The sequence below is a fragment of the Heterodontus francisci genome, unplaced genomic scaffold (assembly GCF_036365525.1).
Source record: "Heterodontus francisci isolate sHetFra1 unplaced genomic scaffold, sHetFra1.hap1 HAP1_SCAFFOLD_66, whole genome shotgun sequence".
Taxonomy (NCBI): domain Eukaryota; kingdom Metazoa; phylum Chordata; class Chondrichthyes; order Heterodontiformes; family Heterodontidae; genus Heterodontus; species Heterodontus francisci.
The window spans coordinates 4,586,906-4,608,820 of NW_027140986.1; the positions used below are offsets into that span (position 1 = coordinate 4,586,906).

The 21,915-nt window shown below is 44.1% G+C and overlaps 1 protein-coding gene across 1 annotated transcript; it reads right to left on the reverse strand.

Annotated features, from left to right (window-relative positions):
- Positions 1-4,211: 4,211 nt before the first annotated feature.
- Positions 4,212-5,105, reverse strand: LOC137361657 (probable G-protein coupled receptor 139). The gene has a single exon (XM_068026366.1). The coding sequence runs from the start codon at positions 5,103-5,105 to the stop codon at positions 4,212-4,214; it is 894 nt and encodes a 297-aa protein (XP_067882467.1).
- Between the last annotated feature and the right edge of the window lie 16,810 nt (positions 5,106-21,915).

A 21,915-nucleotide genomic window follows, 5' to 3' on the forward strand; every position in this document is an offset into this window, starting at 1 on the left:
AGCTTCTGGAGCCTGTTTAAAGCGACTCAAGCAAAGACTTTCCCCACTATGCTGAGCAGGGAAATTCCACCGTTGTTGTTGTAGTCACCGCGGTCACCTTTGTTCTTACAGAGGGTGATGATATTGGCATCACGCATGTCCTGTGGTATTGCTCCCTCGTCGGAGCACAGGCAAAGCATTTCGTAGAGTACTGAGAGTACAGCATTATTATCACTCTTGGTTATTTCAGGGGGCTTTTCCGCTGGCCAGAGAATCAATGGCATCACTGAGTTCCGATTTTGTTGGCTGTACGTCCAGCTCATCCATGACTGGCAAAGGTTGGGCTGCATTGAAGGCGGTCTGAGTGACAACATTCTCCCTGGAGTACAGTTCTAGATAGTGCTCCACCCTGCGGTCCTTTTCCTTGCGTTGGTCAGTGATTGTATCCTCTGATTAGGTTTGAGGGGGGCGATCTTCTTGATGGTTGGCCCAAAAGCTCTCTTAATGCCATCATACATTCCTCTGATGTTTCCGGTGTCTCAGGCCAGCTGCATATGACTGCATAGGTGTTGCCAGTAGTCATTTATGCAGCGCCTGGCTGTTCTTTGTGCAGTGCTTCTGGCTGTTTCAAGTGCTACGGATGATGCCTCACTGGGGGCTTTGTTGTCGTTCAGCAATGCAATGTGCTTAGCGGCTATGACAGGTTCCAGCTTTTCAAAATGAGATTTAAACCAGTCTGCATTCCACTTCACGCATTTACCATAAGTGGTCATAGCTGACTCATAGATGGCGAGTCTGATGTGGTTCCACTTGGTCTCCTGTGGGAGTTTTTTGAAAGGCTTTTTCAAGTGAATTTAGAATTTTTTGTTACAGCTATGGATAAAAATTCTGTTCGTGTTGATGCGCGGGTGGCCCTTCTACTTGGAGGGATGCAGCTTCTTTGGTTTGAGTCTAACCGTACTTCACACAAGGGAGGGGTCGGTGTCGCAGTCCGCACTTTGAAAGCAGCGTGTGATATGTACACTGCTTAAGGAGGCTCGCCTTGTGACGATGAGGTCCAGCTGGTGCCAACGATATGATCTTGGGTGCCTCCAAGAAACCTGGTGACCATGTTAACTGTGAAAGAACGAGTTGGTGATGCAGAGGTTATGAGAGGTTATGCAGAGGCCATTGTAAATAGCCCCAAGTGCAGGTAAGTAGCAGGACAATCGCGGGAAGAAGGGGATCTGGTAAGGAATATAGAATTAATGTAGATTAACATAAGTGGGTGGTTGATGGTCAGCACAGACTCAGTGGGCCCACGGGCCTGTTTCAGTGCTGGATCTCTCTATGACTCTAATTGTTGGTGACCGGGAAACAGAGAAAGGAAAATTAAGCATGGAGAACAAATAAATGGCTGAAAGGTTCAGCAAGTATTTTGTGATTGTCCTCAGCCCAGAATACACAAATTGCATACCATAAATAGCGAGAAACAAAGGGGCGAATAAAAGCGAGGAGCTTAAGTTCATTAATGTGAGCAGAGTACAATATTGGAGCTTGTTTTATGAAGTAAAAGCTGACCTGATTACTTACATTCTGCGGTGAAAAAAGAGATATCTACAGAGATAGTTCATGCACTGTTCATGATTTTCCAAACTTCCCTAGATTCTAGAACTGTTCCAAGGATTAGAAGTTTGCAAATTTAACGCTGCTACTCATGAGAGGTAGGAGAGAGAAAACTACAGGCCAGTTACCCTGACATCAGTCATCAGGAAATCCTGGAATCTATTATTAAGGAAGTCTTAACAATGCACTTAGCAAATCAAATCAAGTGAACAGCGTATTAGGAAAGGGAATTCGTATTTGACAATCTTATTAGAGCTTTTCATGAAGTAACTGGTAGGGTTGACAAAGGGGAACTAGCAGATGTAGTATACTTGAATTTCCAAAAGTATTTTGAATAAGTGGCCAGATAAAAGGTGAATATGCAAGATAGGGCACATGGAGTAGGGCTAATATACTAATATGCATCGAAGATTTATTTAAGGACAGGAAGTAGTGAGTCGAGATAAACGGGGCATTTTCAGGTTGTCAGGCTGTAACTAGTGGAGTGTTGCAATGATCATTGCTGTTGCTCCAGCTATTTACCATCTATATTCGGGACTTAGACGAAGAAAGTGAGTGTAATGTTTCTAGATTTGCTGACGATACAAAACTGGGTACAAATGTATGCTGTGACGCTGAGACAAAAAAGATGTACGCAGTTTAAGTGAATGTTTAACAAGGTGGAAGCTGAAATATAATGGGGAGCAGTGAGGTTATTCACTTTGTTATCAAAACAGTAAAGCACTTTATAAAGTGTGTGTTCTGATGGTGCTTCTATATTTTTGTTAAAATGTTTTGGGGGCTCGTGTATTTTGCAATTGTAGCATTGTATTATTTGTGGAAATTGAAAATGATTCTATGGATTTACTTTTCATTTTGCTATATGAAAACAACCTTTACTGGAAGCCACCTATCTTCAGACACATACCCAGCAGAGGCTTTGTGACTTGGGGGGGATTTTGTCCAGAGAACTGACAGGTCAGGATTTCTTGGGATCTGGAGCTAGACCATTGAGATATTGCTTTTGGTTTCGCTTGAGACAGTGTCTTGGGGATGTTAACTGTTTTGAAGGCAGCTGGAGAAAACCAGCCAAGCAAGCAGTCACAATAAGCACCCTGTTCCATCTCTTTGAGATGTTCTTTGAAGCGAGTGTAAGAGATCGAGAAATTGATGTTGCATTCCGACTGAAAGGCCTGCCAGAAACCCCTGTTGTCACATTTCTCTTGGAAAGCCTATCAAACTGATCTTCAACGTCGCCTGGAAAGAAACGTTCAAGAAATGTCCTACTGACTGCCATCTGCATGCATTTGTGACACCAAACCAAAAAGGGACAGTTCTTCCTCTTCTTCTTCTTCTTCTTCTTCTTCTTCTTCTTCTTCTTCTTCTTCTTCTTCTTCTTCTTCTTCTTCTTCTTCTTCTTCTTCTTCTTCTTCTTCTTCTTCTTCTTCTTCTCTTCTTCAGGAATTAGTAAGCATTTGGCCAAGGAATTCTTTTTGTTTATAAGCGAGCTCGAAAGAAAATATCTCTAATTTTAAAGTTAACCGTTGTGTGTGTGTGTGAGTGAGTGAGAGAGAGAGAAAGTGAGTGTATGAGAGAGAGAGAGAGAGAGAGAGAGAGAGAGAGAGAGAGAGAGAGAGAGAGAGAGAGAGAGAGAGGCAGGCAGGCGCAGGTAAAAAGAGACTTTCATATTTCGCTCTGTGCGTTAATGCTCTGCTTCGTTACTGGTTAAGTCTAGTTTGATAAAAACTGACAATTGTGTCGTTTACAAAGGAAACCTGCTTGGTGTATTTTATTCTAGGATAAAGAATAGAATCTTTGACTGATGATATCGGTAACTGGGTAAACATATGTTGTGACCTGTGGAGAAGTGGAACCAGAAAAGAGAGTGCATTCCTCCAATTTCGGCCCTAACGCATGAAATCCTTAAATGTTGGTGTTCAGAGAAACATAGGTGTCCTCGTACAAGGACTAATGAAAGTTAGAATGCAGGTACAGCAAGCAATTTGGAAGGAAAATGACATGTTGGCCTTTATCACAATAGATTGATGCATTTATATTGAGATTTGGTGAGACCAGACCTGGAGTACTGCGTGCAGTTTTGGTCTCCATATTTAAGGACGTATATACTTGCAATGGAGGCTGTACAGTGAAAGTTAACTAGATTGTTTCCTGCCCAATATTCTGTGGAGTTTAGAAAAATTAGAGATATCTCATTGAAACGTACACGAATCTGAAGGGGCTCGACAGGATGGTCTTTGTGAAGCTGTTTTCCCTGGCTCGGGAATGCAGAACAGGAAAGTACAGTCTCAAGATAAAGGGGCGCTTAGTTATGACTCCGATGAGGAAATGCATCTTCAATAAAAGGGTTGTGAATCTTTTGAATTCTCGACTTCAGAGGGTGAAGGATGCCCAACCATTCAGTGTGCTTAAGGTCGAGGTAGGCAAATCTATGTTGCCTCCCAGGGAATGAAATGATATGGAAAAGAGGCAGGAAAGTAGAGTTCAGAAAGAAGATAAGCCACCATCGCATTGAATGGCGAACAGGTTCGAAGCACTGAATGGTCTGCTCCTGCTCTATTACTTATTTGCTTAGTTTCTTAGAATAAGAGACACTATTTGTTCTGTTGCTTAAACTTCCTCAGCACATCTCATTGTTTAATCAATTTTAAAATTATTGTAATGGGGTACATCACCACATTCTTCAACTGAGATCTGAACTTCGTCTGTGTCACAGCGTAAATACAAGTATTTGTGCAGCAACTCAGGAGCTGAAGCATGAATCCCATTTCCATTAAAAAAGCAGGTAGAATTGCAGAATTATAAACCAACCACCACATGCATTTCCGTATAGAATGCACCATTAACTCTGACCATAGCAGTATGAAATTCCCCGAGATAACAAACAGGAAAATGATGGATTTTCTTCGGTTATCCATTTCTGGGTCTCTGGGGCTCTCTCCACTGCTGTGAGGTCGCAGTCGCCTTCGTGCTCTGCTGGCAACTTTCATGTGTCTGACAGTAAAAGCAGTGAGTAGTAAAATCAAAACAAATGCGACCCCAGGGGTTATAATGCTATGAAGGAAAGCAATTGTTCCCCAGACTAGTGAAGACAGAACGTCTGTTTTCACACGGCAAAACCAAGGGCTGTTAAAATGGCTATACTGATTTGATACCAGAAAATACCAGGTGATGTCTTTTAAACAGCTCAGCACAGTCACTGTTCCAAGAACCATATCAGCTGTTTTCTCTTTGCAATATCTAATTTTTAGCTTCTGGCAACAAATGGCCACAAATCGATCAAAGGTGAAAGAAACTGTGAACCAGACAGAACAGTCCGTTGCTGCATAAAGCAGGGTGGCATGGATATTGCACACACAGATGTCATAAAGCGCGAGAAATGTTTCCCGATAACGAATTGGAATGTGCCTTAAAATTAGGTAGAGGATAATGACCAGTAGATCCGCCGCAGCCATGGCCACCAGGTAGCGAGTGACACATTTGGAGAGACCGCACTTTCCTCTAGAGAGGATTACTATCGTCATTAGGTTAACTGTGAGGGAGGGAAATAGACAGGAACATTATACATCAAGCTGAAAGCAATTGTTCCAGTGTGAATGCATACATATTGAGATTTGAAAATCTGTTACTGTGTCAAATGATATAATGAAATGATTTTGCATGTGGCAGGGTTATCCGCTGCAGACAGTGATTGTCATTCAATGACGTCAGCCATTTAACCGGAAAAGTTATTATCTGGGATGACGTGACATATGAACATAAACAGACAAAATCAGGGACAGGATCACATCTGCAGAAAGGGAGGCCGTCGAGGAGGGTTTGTCTACCGAGTCAGGAGAGGTGAAAGTCAGAATCAGGAAAGGACAGCCACTTTTTGGGAGCTTTCTCTTGACACCACCAACCCCAATCCCCCACCCCGCCCCATAGCAACAGAGACACGGAGGAACAGAATAGGAGGCAGATTTTGGAAAGGTGCAGAAGTAACAGGGTTGTTGCCATGGGTGACTTCAACTTCCCTAATATTGATTGGAACCTCCTTCGTGCAAATAGTTTGAATGGAGCAGATTATGTCAGGTGTGTCCAGGAAGGTTTCTTGACTCAATATGTAGATAGGCCGACTAGAGGGGAGGCTATGTTGGATTTGGTGCTCGGCAACGAACCAGGCCAGGTGGCAGATCTCTCGGTGGGAGAGCATTTCGCTGTTAGTGATCACAACTCCCTGACCTTTACGATAGTCATGGAGAGGGATAGGAGGAGACGGGATGGGAAAATATTTAATTGAGGGAGGGGGAATTACAATGCTATTAGGTAGGAAGCGGGGAGCGTAAATTCGGAACAGATGTTGTCAGGGAAATGCACGACAGAAATGTGGAGGTTGTTTCAGGAGCACTTGCTTCGACTGCTGGATAGGTTTCTCCCGTTGAGGCAAGGAAGGGATGGTAGGGGGAAGGAACCTTGGATGACAAGAGATGTGGAACAGCTAGTCAAGAGGAAGAAGGAAGCTTACTTAAGGTTGAGAAAGCAAGGATCAGACAGGGCTCTAGAGGGATACAAGGTAGCCAGGAAGGAACTGAAGAATGGACTTAGGAGAGCTAGAAGGGGACATGAAAATGTCTTGGTGGGGAGGATTAAGGAAAATCCCAAGGCGTTCTACACTTATGTGTGGAACAAGAGGATGGCCAGAGTCAGGTAGGGCCGATTAGGGATGGTGGAGGGAACTGGTGCCTGGAGTCGGAGGAGGTAGGAGAGTTCCTTAATGAATACTTTGCTTCTGTATTCACTAGTGAGAGGAAACTGGGCGTTTGTGAGGTCATCATGAAACAGGCTGATATGCTCGAACATGTTGATGTTAAGGAGGATGTGCTGGAAATTTTGAAAGTCAAGAGGATAGATAAGTCCCCGGGGACAGACGGGATATACCCAAGGATATTACGGGAAGTGTGGAAAGAGATTGCCGCGCCTTTGGCGAAGATCTTTGTGTCCTCACTGTGCCCTGGAGTAGTACCAGATAATTGGACGGTGGCAAATGTTATTCCCTTGTTCAAGAAAGGGAAGGGGATAACCCTGGGAATTATTGACCAGTGAGTCTTACGTCGGTGGTGGGCAAATTATTGGAGAAGATTATGACATACAGGATTTATGATCAATGGATGGGTTAGCTATTGAACAGGCAGATACCGAGCCCATAGAAGACAGAGGGTAGTAGTAGATGGAAAGTATTCAGCATGGAACTCGGTGATCAGTGGTGTTCCGCAGGGATCTGTTCTGGGACCTCTGCTCTTTGTGATTTTTATAAATGACTTTAATGAGGAAGTGGAAGGCTGGGTTAATACATTTGCCGATGACACAAAGGTTGCTGGAGTTGTGGATAGTGTGGAGGGTTGTTGTAGGTTGCAACGGGACATTGACAGGATGTAGAGCTGCGCTGAGAAGTGGCAGATGGAGTTCAACATGGAAAAGTTTGAAGTGATTCATTTTGGAAGGTCGAATTTCAATGCAGAACGCAGGCTTAAAGACAGGATTCTTGGCAGTGTGGAGGAACAGAGGGATCTTGGGGTCCAGGTCCATAGATCCCTCAAAGTTGCCACCCATTTTGATAGGGTTGTTAAGAAGGCGTATGGGGTGTTGGCTTGCATTAACAAGGGGATTGAGTTTAAGCTCTGCAACCTACAACAGCCTTCCACACTATCCACAACTCCAGCAATCTTCGTGTAATCGGCAAACTTGCTAACCCAGCCTTCCACTTCCTCATTCAAGTCATTTATAAAAATCACAAAGAGCAGAAGTCCCAGAACAGATCCCTGCGGACACCACTGGTCACCGAGCTCCAGGCTGAATACTTTCCATCTACTACCAACCTCTGTCTTCTATGGGCCAGCCAATTGTGTATCCAAACAGCCAACTTTCCCTGTATCCCATGCCTCCTTACTTTCCGAATGAGCCTACCATGGCGAACCTTATCAAACGCCTTGCTAAAATCCATATACACCACATCCACTGCTCTTCCTTCATCAATGTGTTTAGTCACATCTTCAAAGAATTCAATAAGTCTTGTGAGACATGACCATCCCCTCACAAAGCAATGCTGACTATCTCTAATCAAACCATGCTTTTCCAAATAATCATAAGTCCTGTCTCTCAGAATATCTCCAATAATTTGCCCACTACCGACGTAAGACTGACTGGTCGTTTATTCCCAGGGTTATCCCTATTCCCTTTTTTGAGCAAGGGAATAACATCTGCCACCCTCCAATCATCCGGTACTACTCCAGTGGACTATGAGGAAGCAAAGATCATCGCCAACGTCGCAGCAATCTCTTCCCTCGCTTCCCGTAATATCCTTGGGTATATTCCGTCTGGCCCCGGGGACTTATCTGTCCTCATATCATTCAAAATTTCCAGCACATCCTCCTCTTAACCTCAAGCTTTTCGAGCATATCAGCCTGTTCCACGCTGTACTCACAAACGACTAGGACCCTCTCACTAGTGAATACTGAAGCAATGTATTCATTTAGGTCCTCCCCTACTTCCTCCGACTCCAGGCACAAGTTCCCTCCACTATCCCTGATCGGTCCTACCCTCACTCTGGCCATCCTCTTGTTCCTGACACAAGTGGAGAACGCCTTGGGATTTTCCTCAATCCTACCCGCCAAGACCTTTTCATGTCCCCTTCGAGCTCTCATAAGTCCATTCTTCAGCTCCTTCCTGGCTACCTTGTAACCCTCTAGAACCCAGTCTGATTCTTGCTTCCTCTACCTTAAGCAAGCTTTCTTCTTCCTCTTGACGAGCTGTTCCACATCTCTTGTCATCCAAGGTTCCTTCACACTACCATCCCTTCCTTGCCTCATCGTGAGGAACCTTTCCAGCAGACGCAGCAAGTGTTCCCTAAGCAACCTCACATTTCTGTCGTGCATTTCCCTGAGAACACCTGTTCCCAATTTATGCTCTCCAGTTCCTGCCTAAGAGCATTGTAATTCCCCCTCTCCCAATTAAATATTTTCCCTTCCCGTCTGCTCCTGAAACCTCTCCATGACCATAGCAAAGTTCAGGGAGTTTTGATCACTATCACCGAAATGCTCTCCCACCGAGAGATCTGCCACCTGGCCTCGTTCGTTGCCAAGCACTAAGTCCAACAGTGCCTCCCCTCTAGTCGGCCTATCTTCATATTGAGTCAGGAAACCTTCCTGGACACACCTGACAAAAACGGCTCCATCCAAACTATTTGCACGAAGGAGGTTCCAATCAATATTAGGGAAGTTCTTGTCACCCATGGCAAGAACCCTGTTACTTCTGCACCTTTCCAAAATCTGCCTCCCAATCTGTTTTCCGTGTCTCTGCTGCTATTGGGGGGGGGGGGGTCTATAGAAAACTCCCAACAACGTGACTGCTCCTTTCCTGTTTCTGACTTCCACCAATAATGAGTCAGTAGACAAGCTCATCTCGACGACATCCCTTTCTGCAGCTGTGATACTATCCCTGATTAGCAATGCCACCCCCCACCTCTTTTTCCTCCCTCCCTATTCCTTTTGAAACATCTAAACCCCGGAACATTCAACATCCATTCCTGCCCCTGTGATATCCACGTCTCCATGCTGGCCACAGCATCGTAGCTCCAAGTACTGATCCATGCTCTACGTTCATCACCCTTATCCCTGACACTTCTTGAGTTAAAATAGACACACTTCAACCCATCATACTGGCTGCAACTTTGTCGTGTCAATTGTCTAACCTTCCTCACAGACTCTCTGCACTCGGTATCTGCCTGTTCAATAGCTACCCCATCCATTGATCCGTAGCTCCGATTCCCATCCCCCTGCCAAACTAGTTTAAACCCTCCCGAAGAGCTCTAGCAAATCTCCCGCCCAGGATATTGGTGCACCTCCAGTTCAGATGCAACCCGTCCTTCTTGTACAGGTCCCACCTTCCCCAGAAGGTATCTCAATGATCCATATATCTGAAGCCCTCCCTCCTGCACCAGCTCTGTAGCCACATATTCAGCTGCACTCGCTCCCTGTTTCTAGCCTCACTAGCACGTGGACCGGTATCAATCCTGAGATTACTACTCTGCTCTCCCTGCCTTTTAGATTCCATCCGAACTCCCCATATTCGCTTTTCAGGTCCTCGTCCATTTTTCTAGCTATGTCACTGGTACCGATATGTGCCACGACCTCTGGCTGCTCCACCTCCGCCTTAAGAATCCTGTAGACTTGATCGGAGACATCCCTGACCCTGGCATCCGGGAGGCAACATACCGTCCGGGAGTCTCGTTCGCGACCACAGAATCTCCTGTCTGTTCCTCTATCCATTGAATCTCCTATCACTATCGCTCTCCTATTCTCCCCCCTTCCCTTCTGAGCCACCGAGCCAGGCTCAGTGCCAGAGACCTGGCCGCTGTGGCTTTCCCCTGGTAGGTCATATCCCCCAACTGTATCTAAAACAGTATACTTATTATTGAGGGGAACGGCCACAGGGGATCCCTGCACTGTGCGCCTATTCCCTTTCCATCCCCTGACGGTCACCCAGCTGCCTTTATCCTGTAACCTAGGTGTCACTACTTCCCTATACCTGCTCTCTATCACGCCCGCAGCATCCTGAAGGATCCGAAGTTCATCCAGCTCCAGCTCCAGTTCCCTGACGCGGTCTGCGAGGAGCTGGGATTGGGTGCACTTCTCACAGGTGAAATCAGCAGGGACACAAGTGGTGACCCTTACCTCCCACATCCTGCAAGAGGAGCATGCAACTGCACTATCTTCCATCCCTTCCGCTATAAATTGACAACAGAGATTAAAGAAAAAGGAAAACCTTACCTTACCAAACCCTCCACACAAGAGTCCTTTTTTTTGGTTAGATGTGGAGGATGGGTGGGAGAAACTACACGTGTAGTGTTTCGGGCTTAGCCACTGCCCGAATATATAAGTTCATTCACCCAGCAGTCCCCGTGTCCGCCGAAACAAAAGGTAAGTTACTTTAAACTGAAACTTACCTTCCCAGCTGCCACCTCGCTCGCACTATCGCTGATCCAAAAGAAGCTGCCGAAACAGAAGATAAGTTACTTTAAACTGAAACTTACCTTCCCAGCTGCCACCTCGCTCGCACTATCGCAGATCCAAAAGAAGCTGCCGAAACAGAAGATAAGTTACTTTAAACTGAAACTTACCTTCCCAGCTGCCACCTCTCTCGCCCGATCGCAGATCCAAAAGAAGCTGCCGAAACAAAAGGTAAGTTACTTTAAACAGAAACTTACCTTCCCAGTTGCCACCTCGCTCACACTATCGCTGATCCAAAAGAAGCTGCCGAAACAGAAGATAAGTTACTTTAAACTGAAACTTACCTTCCCAGCTGCCACCTCGCTCACCCTATCGCGGATCCGAACGAAGTTGCCAAAACAAAAGGTAAGTTACTTTAAACTGAAACTTACCTTCCCAGCTGCCACCTCGCTCGCCCTATCGCTGATCCAAAAGAAGCTGCCGAAACAGAAGATAAGTTACTTTAAACTGAAACTTACCTTCCCAACTGCCACCTCTCTCGCCCTATCGCAGATCCAAAAGAAGCTGCCGAAACAAAAGGTAAGTTACTTTAAACAGAAACTTACCTTCCCAGTTGCCACCTCGCTCGCACTATCACTGATCCAAATGAAGCTGCCGAAACAAAAGGTAAGTTACTTTAAACTGAAACTCACCTACCCAGGTAAGAGTACCCAGAAGAGGGTAATAAATTTCAAAAGGACACTGACAGACTAGTGAAATGGGCGGATACATTGAAGATGGCATTCAGTGCAGAAATGTCATGGACATTGATGGCGTGGACTTGTCTGCAAAAATAACAATTTCAAACTTTGAATGAGGCATGAATAATAGAAATGCCAATATACACTGAGAATGGTTGTTGGAAGACATCAGAAGACTTTGAAAGTCTGGCTAAACGAGCAGACACCTACAATTTGCAATTTCAAATTTGGTGGCACAGTGGTTAGCACCGCGGCCTCACAGCTCCAATGACCTGTGTTCAGTTCTGTGTACTGCCTGTGCAGAGTTTGCAAGTTCTCCCTGTGACTGCATGGGTTTCCGCCAGGTGCTGTGGTTTCCTCACACAGCCAAAGACTTTCAGGTTGATCGGTAAGTTGGCCATTGTAAATTGCCCCTAGTGTAGGTAGGTGGTAGGAGAATGGTGGGCATGTGATAGGGAACGTGTGACCAGTGGTGTTCCACAGGGATCCTTGCTGGGACCACTGTTGTTTGTGATATACATTAATGATTTGGAGGAAAGTATAGGTGGACTGATTAGCAAATTTGCAGACGACACTAAGATTGGTGGAGTAGCAGATAGTGAAGGGGACTGTCAGAGAATACAGCAGAATATAGATAGATTGGAGAGTTGGGCAGAGAAATGGCAGATGGAGTTCAATCAGGGCAAATGCGAGGTGATGCATTTTGGAAGATCCAATTCAAGAGTGAACTATACAGTAAATGGAAAAGTCCTGGGGAAAATTGATGTCCAGAGAGATTTGGGTGTTCAGGTCCACTGTTCCCTGAAGGTGGCAACGCAGGTAAATAGAGTGGTCAAGAAGGCATACGGCATGCTTTCCTTCATCGGACGGGGCATTGAGTACAAGAGTTGGCAGGTCATGTTACAGTTGTATAGGACTTTGGTTCGGCCACATTTGGAATACTGCGTACAGTTCTGGTCGCCACATTATCAAAAGGATGTGGATGCTTTGGAGAGGGTGCAGAGGAGGTTCACCAGGATGTTGCCTGGTATGGAGGGCGCTAGCTATGAAGAGAGGTTGAGCAGATTAGGATTATTTTCATTAGAAAGACGGAGGTTGAGGGGGGACCTGATTGAGGTGTACAAAATCATGAGAGGTATAGACAGGGTGGATAGCAAGAGGCTTTTTCCCAGAGTGGGGGTTTCAATTACTAGAGGACACGATTTCAAAGTGAAAGGGGAAAAGTTTAGGGGGGATATGCGTGGAAAGTTCTTTACGCAGAGGGTGGTGGGCACCTGGAACGCATTGCCAGCGGAGGTGGTAGATGCGGGCACAATGGAGTCTTTTAAGATGTATCTAGACAGATACATGAATGGGCAGGAAGAAAAGAGATACAGAACCTTAGAAAATAGACGACATGTTTAGAGAGAGGATCTGGATCGGCGCAGGCTTGGAGGGCCGAAGGGCCTGTTCCTGTGCTGTAATTATCTTTGTTCTTTGTTCTTTGTTCTTTGAATATGGGGTTAATGTAGGATTAGTATAAATGGGTGGCTGTTGGTCGGCACAGACTCGGTGGGCAAAGGGCCTGTTTCAGTGCTACATCTCCAAATAAATAAATAAACCAGGAAACATAATTTATACATTTGGGTAGGCAGTCAGAGGAGAGCAATATAAACCGTGTGATGTATGTTTTAAAAAATTCCAGAACAGTAGAAAAATAAAGTGGAATAGTTAGAAAGAAATATTAAACGTTAATAAATGACTGGGTGGGCACCAGTTAGGGCATTTCGTCCAATTCTGAGCACATAGAAACATATGACAAGCCAGAAAAAAAGGAGGAGGCCATTTATCTCTTCAGCCTGCTTTCCATTCAGTGAGACCATGGCTTAACTACGAAATAACTGGATATATCTCCCTTCATCCCATATCCATCAATACATTTCAATAACACACTTCTATCAATATCAGGCTTAATGTTGTTAATTGATCCAGTATCAAATGACATGTGCAGAAGAAACTTCATAAGTCTCCCACACGTTGTGCGTAGTAATGTTGCAAAGTTTCATTCTTGAAAAGTCAAGCTCATTTTTATTTTTTTTTTCATGGGTAGCAAGCATCGCTGGCAAGGCGAGCATTGATTGTCCATCCAGAGTTACCCCTGAAAAGGTGGAGGTGAGCCGCCTTCTAGACCCACTGCACTCCTTGTGATGTAGGTGCACAAACGGTGCTGTTTGGGAGAGATATCCAGGATATTGACCCAGAGACAGTGGAGGAATGTGATACAGTTTCAAGTCAGGATGATGTGTGGCTTGGCTGCAAACTGGCAAGTGGTAGCTTTCCCATTCGTGTGTTGCCCTTGTTCTTCCAGGTGCTGGAGTTTGTGAATTTAGAAGGTGCTGTCGAAGGAAGAATAACAAGTTGCTGCAGTGCATCTTGCAGTTGGTACTCATTGCTGCCACTGTGTGAAAGCAATGGAGGACTGATGGTTTAAGGTAATGGATGGGCTGCCGATGTATAGGATTGATTTGTCTTGAATGCTATTGAGCTGCTTTCGTGTTGTTGGATCTGTAGCCATTCAGAAAGTTCAAATTATGTCGTAACACTCCTGTTTCTTGCTTTGTAAATTGTGCACAGGCTTTGGGGAGTCCGGAGGTGAGGTACTCGCTGCAGAATTCCCAGCCACTGACCTGAAATTGACGTTACTGTGTTTACACGGCTGGTACAATTAGTTTTCTGGTCAACTACAACCGTCAGAGTCTTGATGTTGGGGCATTTGGGCATGATAATTGTGTTGACCGTCAAGGAAATGTGGCCAGATTGAGTCTTGTTGGAGATCATCATTACCTGACACTTGTGTGGCATGTATGTTACTTGCTAGATATTAATCCAAGCTTGAATATTATCCAGATCTTGCTGAATGTAGGCACGCTTGTCTTCCATAACTCAAGAGGTAAAATGGTACTGAACACTGTGAAACACTTAGTGAACACTCCAAATTCAGGCCTTATGATGGAGGTAAGTTCATTTATGCAGCAGATGAAGATGATTAAGGCTGAGACACAACCCTGTGGAACTCGTGAAACGATGTCCACATACTGAGATGATCAGCATCCAAATACCAATAGCATCTTCCTCTGCTCTCGGTACGACCACAACCATCAGACAGTTTCCATTTGATTCTAATTGACTTCACTTTTGTTCATTCTCCTTGATGCTGCAGTCGGTCAAGTGGTTCCATGATGACAAGGGAACCACTCTCACTTCACCTCCTGATTCAGATTCTTTGTCCATGTTTATACAGGGCTCTAACGATATATGTAACTGACTGGCCCCGTCAGAATTCAATCTGAGCATCAGTGAGTGGAATATTGCTGAATAAATTCTGCTCGATAGCACTGTTGACGATACCTTCCATCAAGGTACTGATGATTAAGAGTAGACTGACTGGGTACTTGGAGTTTCCTACATTTGGTTGACAGGACATATTTGGGTAATTTTCCACATTGTTGGGCAGATGCCAATGTTGTAGCTGCACTAGAACGGCATGGCTCGCACCGACCTAGGGCTGAATTTAGTGTAGGTGTGGAAGCTAGTTATGGTGGCATTGGCAGACACATAATTGCAACACAGAAATTTGATGTTGTGTCATTAGTTACTGTTTTTTTTCAATGGTGTGAAAGTACAATGGTGGAATTTAAATATAACTAAAACTGATACTGATTTAATGATGGTTGAGTGATTCTGTGAATGGTGGGTGGCATTTACGTCCCTCTGGATTTATGACAAGTAAAACCTGGCAGTACTGAGTCGAAGGTGCACATTGCAGTGAGGAGTAGGCAGCTCAGAACATTTCTGCATTGGAGAAGAGGCTGATTTGGTGATGATTGTAGGACTGCATTTATATGTGCACTGAAATGGAGCGGGGTACCGGGAGCTCTGCCAGTATGTCTGTGGTTCTGCGGGCTCTGAAAGAAGGTTTCAGTACTAGGGACTGTGTGAGGGGCCCAGGGTTCTGGAACTCGGGGAAATGCCCGGGGAACTGAAGGCTTTGCAAGTGGATCTGGAGTTCTGGAGACTCTGCAGGGATCCCGTGGTACCATGGAATCTGCAACAGGCTCTTTGGTTACTGGGGGCTCTTCACGAGTCTCCAGAGCATGAGTGCTTTGCAGTGGGTTCCAGGGATCCGGGGGCTGTAGAAGGGGACTAAGAGTGAATTTGGTGGTGTTTGCTCGGGAACAGTATAGGGTTCACAAACTGTTGTATGATGGGCCTGCTTCTTCACGCTACTGGAACGGAAGATGGGCCATCATTGTGGTTGGTAGTTTAGTCTATCAGCCACTCCACAGACAGAATTGTCACTTCCTCTTGTACCAATGCATGAGGCCAAATAGGTTGAGCAATGAGCAAACAATGTCCTTAATTCTGGCGTACAAACCTTCAGTACTACAGCCAGGATGTTGCCTGGACCCATAGCCATCGCCGTATCAAGCAGAAAATATTCAGCTGTTTCTTGCTCTGATGTAAACTAAATTGATTTGGTGAAAGACTGACATCTATGATAATGAGGACGTCCGAAGGAGGCCGAGATGGATCATTCACTTGGTACTTCCGCCTGAGGATGTTTGCAATGTTTCAGCGCTGTTTTTATACTGACATACTGGGCTGAAAAACCCATTATGATGGAGATATTTGTGAATGTTCCTCTTATGGTTAGTCATTTAAATGTAGACCATTCATCACAACTGGATGTGACTGGACTACAGATCTTTGTTTAGTTGGTTGTGAGATCTCTTAACTTTTTCTTAGCAAGTCTGCTTCTTATTTAACAAGGGTTGGTCCCCTGGCTTGATGATATCAGTAGAGTGGATGATATGCCGTACCGTGAGTTTGCAGATTGTGCAGCAACAACATTCCACTACTGCTAGTGGAGCAAATAACCTCATGGATGTTCTGAGCTGATAGATATGTTCTGAATCTTTTCACTATGCCCCGAGACCTAAATTTCCCATTCAGCTGAAACAGTTTCTTTCTTTCTTTCTGCTCTATCTTTTCCATCTGACAAGTTGTTAAAATTCAGTGTCCATTGTAATTTCGAGAGAATACACTCACACTCCGAACCCCGGTTTTTGTCATCTTTCCATGTAATTTATGAATTGAAGTCCAGTTACCATTCTTGTAAATCTACTCTGAAAACCCTCTGTGGATAATGTATGTACCTTTCCTAAGTTGTGGTCCTGAGAACTGCTCATCGAATACCCAGTATCGTCTAGCCAAGGCTTTGCACAACTGAAACAGGAATTCTTCACCCTGGTATTCTATCACTGGAAATATAATGCTCAACATTCCATTCTTTTTGATTACATTCTGTGCTTGTTCACTATATTGTTATGATCTGTGTACCTGGACCCCAAGTTCTTGCCATATTTCTAACGTTTCAGCATTTATGGAGGACCTGTTCTTTCCTATTTCGGATAAAAGTGTAGGACGTTGCATTTGTACACATTTAAATATAATCCGAACAGTTTTGTCCATTCACTTAATCTGTCAATATCTCTTTGTAATTTTACCATCCGACCATAAGTACGAAGATATGAATTCGGAGCAGGAGTAGGCCACTCGGTCCCTGCAGCCTGCTTTGTCATTCAATAAGTTCATGGCTGAACTGATTACTTCACATTTCCACCTTCCCCCATAACATTCCACCACTTGATTATCAAGAATCTGTTTACCTCTGTCTCAAAATTATTCAAAGACCCTACTTCTGCCACCTTTTGTGGAAGAGAATTCCAAAAGACTCACGACCCTCTGAGAGAAGAAAAAATCTCCTAATCTCTGGCTTAAATGCGCGACCTCTTATTTTTAAACAGTGACACCCCGTCCCCACTTCTAGATTCTGCCACAAGATGAGACATCCTTTCCACATCCACCCTGTCAAGAACCCTCAGGATCATATACGCTTCAATCATGTCGCCTCATTCTTTTCTAAATTGCAGCGATACAAGCCTCACCTGTCCAATCTTTCCTCATAATACAACCCACCCATTCCAGGTATCATTCTAGTAAACCTTCTCTGCACTGGCTCCAACGTATTTGCACCCTTCCTTAAATAAGGAGAACCATACTGTTCACAGTACTCCAGATGTGGTCGCACCAATACCCTGTATAGCTGAAGCATAACCTCCCTACTTTTGTATTCAATTCCCCTTGAAATAAACGAATACATACTGTTAGCTTTCCTAATTACGTACTGTACCTGCATGATAACCTTTTGAGATTCATGCACTCGGACTTACATGCATCATTCTATTAATATGAATTTATTCGCCTGAAACAGTGAGAGAGAGAAAAGAGAGAGTGAGAGATGGGAATAAAAATGGAGGGAGAGAGGGAACGACAGGGTAAGATAGAGTGAGGAAGGAATTAATTTCAGAAAGATAATTAGATGAATAATCGAGGGGGGGAGGTGTGTGCAACTGTGGGAAAAGGAAGGCTAATGGAAATTACTGAAGAGGTAAGACCATGGATGAATTTGAATAAATATATGATACTCTTAAACTCAAGACTCTGGCGGATCTGGAGTAGTGTATCTCAGTGAGCACATAGGTAAGGGGTGAATGGGACGTGGTGCAAGTTAGCATAAAGATGCAGAGTTTTTGATGAAGTCTGCTGCATGTAGGTTGGGAGGCCGTGCAGGATAGTATTGGCTTAGACAATTCTGGATGTAGAAAAGGCATGGACAAGCCTTTCAGAAGCAGACAGGCTGATGGGAGGAAAGGGCAATATTCTGGAGGGGGTAGTAGGCACGATTCTTGTTCTGGAACTATATCAATTCAGAACTCATCTTGAGGCCAAATGGAATGCTGAACTTAACAACAGTCTGGTTGAATCTCCGGCAGTGGGCAGTGCCTGCAATGGAGTAAATGAATAGTGAACAGAATTTATGATTTAGGACGGAAAGGGTGATCTTTTAGGGGCGGTACAGTGAGGCATTGGTTAGCACTGCAGCCTCACAGCTCCAGATGTTCGATTCAGGGTACTGCCTGTTTGGAGTTTGAAAGTTCCCACTTTGACCGCGTAGGTTTTCGCTGGGTGCTCCGGTTTCTTCCCACAGCCAAAAGACTTGCAGGTGATAGGTAAATTGGTCATTGTAAATTGCCCCAAGTGCAGGTAGGTGGTAGGGAATATGGGATTACTGTAGGGTTACTATAAATGGGTGTTTGTTGGTCAGCACAGACTCGGTGGACCGAAGGGCTTCTTTCAGTGCTGTATCTCGAAATAAAAGTAAAATAAATAAACAAAGGGATAGTTTTGGGCTGCCCAAGTTTTAAATGGAAAGATCAGTAACACAATGAACCTTGATATACAGATATAATAGCTGAACATAGGGACATACCAGAGATAACTCAAACAGCAAGGAGAGTAGAGAAAATATCAAGAACAGCTCAGCATGATTGTAGAACTAAAAGTTGGACATAGATACTTACCAGGGACACCAGCAACAGCGAGGATGGGATAATAAATCTTTTAAATAATCAGAAGGCCATAATAGATTCGATGATATAATTTCATTCATATGCCGAAAGATAGTCAAACTCCCAGGAGAAACTCCTCCTCATTGTTGTAACAATCCAATCAACTGTTCTTAGATTCTGATGCATAGTTCTAATTCTACCAAATACTATTCTCAGATTCCAGACAATTGTAGTAATATTCCACACTCAATTCTATCCTGTCCTTTTCATTGAAGAAGCTGATCCATGTTAATGGCAGAGGTGACGCTGCCGAACACATTGAAAGCTGTCCCTTGTTAATAGAAGAGGGAAACCCTCCAGTGACACAACTGGGTCCCATGGAGATTAACACTGAACAAACAGGATCGGTAAACCCTTTTCAATCCAGCACTATCCACAATAAAGTAAAATACTTAGAGAATCTGGATGGAATATATTTGAATTACCGGTGGAAGGAGTGTTGGAAAGAGTGTAAGCACTGCAAACAGTCGTTCCAATCCTCCATGGATATGGGAATGGTCCCGGAGAACTTGAGGGTTGCAACTGGTACACACTGTTTCATAAAAGTAGAGATGAATAAACCCTGTAATTACAGGCAGGGAGCCTAACATCGTAGGCACGGAATTATCTGGAGGTCATAAGCTAGCATAAAATATTTCTGGCTTGGTAAAACATGACTACTACATATAAGACAGCACAGATGTAATCGAATTATCTGATGAAGTAACCGACAGGGCTGATAAGAGTAATGAGTGTTAGGTTACATATATGGCTGACAATAGTCATGTGACAAAAGTCCGTTTAATGAACTTCAATGAAAACCGTGACCATGTGGCTATGACACTGGCCAAGGAGCAAAGCTAAAGAAGAGTAGTGGTGAACAGTTCTAAAAACTGGAGGGGACTATACTGTAATATTCCCAGGGAATGAACCACTGTTCTGATGTATACATACATTATTGAAATAGACTTATGTATAAGGGCACAATTTCAATAGTTAAGATGGCAGGAGGTCGAAAATGTCGGAAACAATGTTCGGGTAGGATCAACCTTTAGTAGGACATAGACAAACTGGTGAAATGACCTGGCAAATGGCAGATGTAATGCAATGCATAAAATATTGGAAATGAATCATTTTGTCAGGTATAATGAGGGAAGTCAATATAAAGTGAACTGCACAATTTTAAAGATGGTACAGTAAAACAAATTATGGACTTGAGTGTGCATGTAAGCACATCTTTTAATGTTAAGAGAAGTTGCAAAGGCACACTCAATCTTTATCCTTGTGAATAGACTCATGGAGTACCACAGAAAGAAACTTATGCTAAAAGTTAATAAATCACCAGTTCGGCCCTGGCTGAATTATTGCATTAAATTCCCGGAACCACACTGTAGGAAAGAGGTCAAGAGGGTGCAGAGGGTACGAGTATGGTATCAGGACACGATATTATGGTGATTGACACACAGCCTTAGAGGATATGAGGCAGTTTTATTTTATTCAGTGAGTTGTTCTGATCTGGAATCCACTAGCTGAAAGGGTGGTAGAAGCAGATTCAATAACAATTTTTAAAATCGGCCTGGGTAATTGCTGACACAGCAGTGGGGACGGTGGTGATTGTGTGTGTGTGTGTGTGTGTGTGTGCGTGTGGATGTTCGTGTGTGTGTGGGCGGGGGAGGAAATTGATTTACCGGGTGATGGAAAATAACAGGCAAATACATCTAATTGGAACGTTCTTTCAAATAATCAGAACAGATACGATGGGCCGAATGATTCTATTATTTTATTGCAACAGCAGCCCTTGAGACCTTATTTCATGTGTACAGTTGACATTCTGCCGTTTTTGATCCAAATGTTAATCTTTACTCGGATACATGTGACAGCAGGAAATAAAACATAAAGAGTATTTGAGAAACGTTTTGTTAACAATTTCTTTAGCAGAGAGTAATGCTCCGCTATGATCATAGGCCTCAACTGATTTATAGCGTCATATAGTCGTACAGCATAGAAACAGGCCCATCGGCCCACCGCGTCCATGCCGACCATAATGCCTATCTATATGAATCCCACCTGCCTGCATTAATTCCATATCCCTCTATGCCTTGCTCATTGAAGTACCTGTCCAGATGCCTCTTAAATGTCGCTACTGTTCCTACCTCCACTACCTCCTCACGCAGCTCATTCCAGATACCCACAACACTTTGGGTGAAAGATTTACCCCTTTGATCCCCTTTAAACCTCCTCCCTCTCACCTTAAATCTATGCCCTCTAGTTCTAGTCACCCCTACCATGGGAAACAGACTCTGGCTATCTACCCTATCTATGCCTCTCATAATTTTATATATCTTTATCATATCCCCTCTCAGCCTCCTTCTCTCCAAGGAAAACAGACCCAGCCTATCCAATCTCTCTTTCTAACTCAAGCTCTCCAAACCAGGCAACATCCTTGTGAATCTAGTCTGCATCCTCTCTGGCTTAATCACATATTCCCTGTAGTGCGGCGACTAGAATTGCACATAATACTCCAAATGCGGCCTAACCAACGTGTTGTACAACTGTAACATGACGTCCCAACTCTTGTACTCAATGCCTTGGCCGTTGAAGGCAAGCATGCCATCCACATTCTTCACCATCCCGTCTACCTGTGTTGCCACTGTCAGGGAACTATGTACTTGCACCCTAAGGTCTCACTGCTTAAGAACACTTCCCAGTGTCCTGCCATTCACTGTCTATGTCCTGCCCTGGTTTGCTTCCCAAAATGCATCACTTCACACTTGTCTCCGTTAAATTCCATTTGCCAATCCCTTGCCCACTTTCCCAGTTGATCTCTCTCCTGTTGTAATCTTAGACAACCTTATTCACTGTCCATCATACCACCAATATTGGTGTCATCTGCAAACTTACTAATCATGCCCCTTACATTTTAATTAACAATTTACAAAATCATTGATTTTATTCCAATTTTATTTTTTGTTCATTGGTTCTCGACATGTGGGTGACATTGGCAGGATCTGCAACCCTTGCACATCCCTCGTTACCGTGAATAAATGGTGGTCCTTAATCTGGAGACTCTGCAGTCCTTATGGGCAAGGAGCTCTCACAATACAGTCACAGAAAGAA

Bases quoted from the DNA above. Each gene is read 5' to 3' on its own strand.
- LOC137361657 (XM_068026366.1), bottom strand. From the start codon at position 5,105: ATGACGATAGTAATCCTCTCTAGAGGAAAGTGCGGTCTCTCCAAATGT.